Source organism: Sarcophilus harrisii, chromosome 3, assembly GCF_902635505.1.
Source record: "Sarcophilus harrisii chromosome 3, mSarHar1.11, whole genome shotgun sequence".
NCBI lineage: Eukaryota > Metazoa > Chordata > Mammalia > Dasyuromorphia > Dasyuridae > Sarcophilus > Sarcophilus harrisii.
This window is the reverse complement of record NC_045428.1, coordinates 344,184,315-344,189,837: the sequence shown is the minus strand read 5'-3', so window position 1 is coordinate 344,189,837 and position 5,523 is coordinate 344,184,315. Positions and strand designations below refer to the sequence as shown.

At 42.0% G+C, this 5,523-nt stretch overlaps 1 protein-coding gene across 1 annotated transcript; it reads left to right on the top strand.

Moving 5' to 3' along the window:
- Window positions 1-1,759: 1,759 nt before the first annotated feature.
- LOC105749847 (transcription factor 15-like) lies at window positions 1,760-2,617 on the top strand. Its single transcript, XM_031957219.1, has one exon. The coding sequence runs from the start codon at window positions 2,042-2,044 to the stop codon at window positions 2,576-2,578; it is 537 nt and encodes a 178-aa protein (XP_031813079.1). The 5' UTR covers window positions 1,760-2,041; the 3' UTR covers window positions 2,579-2,617.
- The last annotated feature ends 2,906 nt before the right edge of the window (window positions 2,618-5,523 follow it).

Sequence of the window (5,523 nt, the reverse complement as noted above, 5' to 3'; positions counted from 1 at the left end):
AGGAGGAAGAGAGCGAAGGAGGAAGGAACGAAGGGAGAAAGGAAGTGAAGGATGGAAGAGAGGGAGGGAAGGAGGGAGAGAGAGAAGGAAGGAGGGAGGGAAAGAACTACAGAAGGAAGAAGAGAGGGAGGAAGGGAGGGAGATAGGGAGGGAGGGAGACAGGAAGGAAAGGAAGGAGGAAGGGAGGAAGGAAGGGATGGACGGAAGGGAGGGAGGGAAGGAAGGAGGGAGGGAAGGAAGGAGAGAGAGAAGGAAAGAAGGAGGGAAGGAGAAGGAAGGAAGGGAGGAAGACAGGGAGTGAGGGAAGGAAGAAGGAAGGAAAGAAGGAAGCAAGCAAGCAAGGAAGTAAAGAACAAAGGAAGAAGGAAGAAAAGAAGGATGGAATGAAGAAGGAAAGGAAGGGAGAAGGAAAGGAGGGAGAAAGGGAATGAGGGAGGGAAGGAACGAAGGGAGGGAGATAAGGAGGGATGGAGACAGGAAAGAAAGGAAGGAGGAAGGGAGGAAGGAAGGAAGAGAGAGAAAGGGAGGGAAAGAACTATGCGGGGAGAAGAGAGGAAGGAAGGGGGGGAAAAGAAGGATGGAAGGAAGAAGGGAAGGAAGAAGGGAGAAGGAAGGGAAGAAGAAAAGGAGGAGGGAAGGAAGGGAGGGAGGGAAGGAGGGAGAGAGAGAAGGAAAGAAGGAGGGAAGTAGAGAAGAAAGGGAGGGAGGGGACAGGGAGGGAGAGAGACAAGAAGGGAGGGAGATAGGGAGGAGGAAGGAAAGAAGGAAGCAAGCAAGCAAGGAAGGGAGGGAGGGAGGGAGGGAGGAAGGAAGGAAGGAAGGAAGAGAGGGAGGGAGGAAGGAAGGGAGCGAGGGAGGGAGGAAGGAGGGAAGGAAAAGGGAAGGAGGAAGGGAGGGAGGAAGGGAAAGAGGGAAGGAGGAAGAGAGGGAGGGAGAGAGGGAAAAAAGAGGGAGGGAGAAAGGAGGGAGGGAGGGAGAGAGGAGGGAGAGGAAGGAGGGAGAAAGGAGGAAGGGAGGGAGGGAAAAAGGGAAGGAGGAAGGAAGGGAAAGAGGGAAGGAGGAAGGAAGGAAAGAGGGAAGGAGGGAGGGAGGAGGGAGGAAGGGGAGGGAGAAAGGAGGGAGGGAAAGAGGGAGGAAGGAAGAGAAGGAGGGAGGGGAAAGGAAGGAGGGAGGAAGGAAGGAAGGAAAGGAGGAAGGGAGAAAGGAAGGAAAAGAAGGAGGGAGGAAGAGAGGGAAGGAGGAAGGGAGGGAGGGAGGAAGGGACGGAGGAAGAGAGGAAGGGAAGGAGGGAGGGAAGGAGGAAGAGAGGGAGAAAAATAAAAGGAGGGGAGATAAAGAAAATTCCACTGTGGTAGAAAATAGAGAATTTCTACTCACCTCCTCCTGCCTCTCTTTATAGCTGTTGAATCAACAGTGGGAATATTTGTCCTTAATTAACCTCTGACCACTCCCATGAAACAAACAAGGTAGGGGAGATAACTGAGTGGCAAGCTCTAGAAAACTTATATGGAAGGTGGAAAGAGACAGAAATTAGTAAGAGAAAAAGGAGTAAAAAGAGTAGAAAAATACCAAAAAAAAAAAAAAAAAAAAAAAAAGACAAGGTCTGGGAGAACGTTTCCAAGACTAGCCCCACAGGTCTACAGAAAAGCCTTTCTGAAGTGAGGTAAGAATATAATTGGCTAATAGAGTGGGAGGTGATCTACCCAAAATTTTGAAAAGGAGTAGAGTCACCCTAGACCCTGAAATAAGTGCCCAGAAGTGCAGAAGTGAAAAACAGGTGCATCCTCTGAAGGTTCAAGGATGATCCCTCTTTGGTTCTTTTCCCTCTGCCTGGCCCGAGAGCTCCCCCTCCCAGCCAGTTCCAGCATCCTCCTAGTCCTAGAGGCTATTCTCGAGGTCATTGCTCCGGCCAGAGAGCCTGGGGGGTGTCGGCTTAAGGTGCAGAGGGGCAGCTGCTGCAACAGTGATATGGAGCTGAAGGGCGGTCGGGAGAAGGAACTGGAGGAAGAGGAAGAGGAGACAGATTCAGCCACTTAGGGACATGAGGTCCCAGTCGGAGGAGCGGGAGAGCAGCAGCAGCAGCAGCAGCAGTAGCAGCGACAGCAGCAGCAGCAATAGCAGAAGTAAGAGGACGCGGGAGTCCCCAAACCTCGAGAAGTTCCAGCGCGTCCAGGGCAAGAAGAAGCGCAAAGGGATCCGTGTGGTAGGCTTGAGTCAGCAGCGGCAGGCGGCCAACGCCCGGGAGAGAGACCGCACTCACAGCGTCAACAGCGCTTTCACTGCACTCCGTACCCTCATCCCCACAGAACCGGCAGATCGCAAACTCTCTAAAATCGAGACCCTGCGCCTGGCAGCCAGCTACATCTCCCATCTGGCAAATGTGCTTTTGTTCCCACCCGAGTCCCTTGGGGGTCGCCAGGACCACCCGCCGCTGCACTATCTGCCCTGCCTGCGGGACAGCGAAGGGGGTGCTGGTGGCAGAAGCGTAGGAGCCCCGCGGCCCATCTGCACCTTCTGCCTCAGTCATCAGAGGAGGGTGGTAAGGATGGCCCCTCACTTCTCCAGAAAAAGAAAATGAGAAAAAGGACAGAGACAAAGAGAGCAACAGAGGCGTAGAGACGAGAAATAGAGAGGAAAGAAAGAAAGAAAGAAAGAAAGAAAGAAAGAAAGAAAGAAAGAAAGAAAGAAAGAAAGAAAGAAAGAAAGAAAGAAAGAAAGAAAGAAAGAAAGAAAGAAAGAAAGAAAGAAAGAAAGAGAAAAAGAGAGAGAAAGAAAGAGAAAAAGAGAGAGAAAGAAAGAAAGAGAAAAAGAGAGAGAAAGAAAGAAAGAGAAAAAGAGAGAGAAAGAAAGAGAAAAAGAGAGAGAGAAAGAAAGAAAAAAGAGAAAGAGAAAAAAGAGAGAAAGAAAAAGAAAAAAGAGAGAAAGAAGAGAGAGAGAAAGAAAATTAGCTCACACACACTCTGATGCCAATGCTATCACTATGAGTCAAAATTATTTTTATCACCAGGATAGTTTTAAGAGTTCTAAGGATTAGGGTTCAAATCACATCTTTAAGATGAATTATCAGTTTGACCTTGAATAAGACACTAAAACTGTCTGTGGCCCAATTTCTCAACTGTAAAATGAGAAAGTTGGACTAAGGGGCACTTAAAAATACTTCTAACTCCAAATTTATAATGCTATGATTCTGTAACATTTTTTATATTCCAAGTGAGAATATGTGGTCTGGCAAAGGATAATCCTTTTTGCAAAGTCTCATTAAAAGTTTGTCTTACCAATTTTAGTTTTTTAAAATGTAGACTTCCCTGGAAAATTCAAGACCTTACAGTTACTGTAATGAAACTTAATACATCAACTATTTTAAATATCAAATTTTCTTTTGGAGAATGGATTCTAAATCAGTGTGTATGTGTGTGTGTGTGTGTGTGTGTGTTATGGACATTCTTCACAACTCTAGTGATATCTAGGGACATTCTTAGAATAATGCTTGTGGCATACATTCATAACTGAAGAAAATGCTAAATTTCAGTTAGAAGTTAATGAAAATAGACATAATTATTTTTTCCCCATTCAAGTTCACAAACATTCTGAACTCCATGGATCTGATGGATACCAACTTGAGAGTCCCTGTTCTAGCAGCTTAGAACCTCAAAGAAGGCTCTTGTTGATTTTTCCAAGTGGCCTAGGGCACTTTTCTTTTTTTAGAATTGATATGCCAAAAGTTTAGAATTCCCTGGAGTTTATAATTCCTCACAAAAATAATGGTTTCTTATTCTCCCTGGATCCTCCCTTTAATTTCCCTCCTCTGTAGTGCATTAATGTCCTCCTGAAATGGTCAGACCCTTTGTTATTTGCACTGGTGAGTCCTTGACCAACTTTAGCTTTGAGACCTGCTGTTCATTACTCTCTAGGAACTGTGTTCCTTACTTTCATTTCCAGGTACTTGTGAAATTAGAAATTCATTTTGTTCTCTCACGTTTGTCTATTTTATTTACTAATCCACCCTAAGATTTTTCTCTAAAACTGTAATCAAATTTTTTCCTTGGAAGTTGTTGCCCAGTTTCTATTTCCAATCCCCCCAACCACCTTAATTTCATAACTACACTTTTCAGAAATTCCTTCACTGACTTTTCACACATTTACATTCAATTCCAATGCATCAACTTGAAGCAGATTAAATATCTCCAAATTTTCAGTCATGAGAAAATCAAAAGTGTAAAATGCTTTCAGACTTTAATTATTGTTACCTGATCATTCTAGATGTTCACTAATTTGCATTTTCTGTACCCTTTTTCAGTACAAAGAAGGGGAGAAGCAATGATCTGTTTAAAGTATATGTGGACAATCCCTCAGATGAGAAGCTTGTACAAGTATTACACTGAATAATGAAATGATTTATGAAACTTCTTGGTACCCACAGAATATGTTTACATGAAATACATTAAATTATGTAAAGAAATCATGTTTTGACACATGCAAGAAAAAAACAACCAACTTACTCTTATATTGTGCAAATTTATTCAGGTCATCCTGCAAATGAAATCTTATACTGGGGGCAAAAGTTGCACCTGGTGTGGCAGCTATTTTAGTGCCAGAAATGTTAAACTTAGCCATCCTACTTCTGAAACTCAGGGCTTGAAATATAGACCACATGATGAAATTTGAGCTTTGAGACTTGCAATGTTTTCTGTCAGTGGTCGGGACTGTCATAACATCATCGACTTGAAGGAATATTGGACTGAGTATAGTCATTTTTTTAGATCTATGCTCCAACTTTTATCATGGCAAAAGAAGGAATTCAAACTATGTCATTAATAACTTATTTTGTTCTGTTCAAACTAATGAAACAAGAAAGTGTTTAATGGTTGTCTAATGAGGAAAATGGATCCCCACCTCACCCCCGCAAGCCCTAAAATGTCACAGAGCAAAATACCATTCACTGTTTTTAAAAAAAGATAGATAGATAGATGATAGATAGATAGATGACTGTGATGGAGATTGAGATTCCTTTCCTCTACCTCTTAATCCTAGAAATAATATTGATTATACTTGAATAAAGTGACAGTGACTTCTTCATTTTAAAATTGCCCTAAAAATCATAATTAGATACATTACATTACATATTTTTAAGCTTCACCAGATATAACACATTTTAAATTGCAACCACATTATACCATCTGCTGTTTCCTGAATGCTCTATGGGCAGTCTAGTTTTCTTAGAATTACAAAAAATCCTGAAAAATAAATAAATAAAATCCTTGAAGTTAGTCATATGTACTGACTAAAAGCACATAGGAACAAGAATAAAAAATGATTGAATGATTTCATTTCCATTTTTCTCAGTCAATGTACTTCATATGTGCTCAATATTAGTCTAAGTGTTTTAGGAGATTTTAAAAAATTATATATTTGTTATTATTATGTAATAATATAATATAATTGTAATGTAATGTAATATATAATATTAATCATATATCATATAACATAATATTTTACATATAATGTATTACTTTATTTAATATT

Bases quoted from the DNA above. Each gene is read 5' to 3' on its own strand.
- LOC105749847 (XM_031957219.1), top strand. From the start codon at position 2,042: ATGAGGTCCCAGTCGGAGGAGCGGGAGAGCAGCAGCAGCAGCAGCAGC.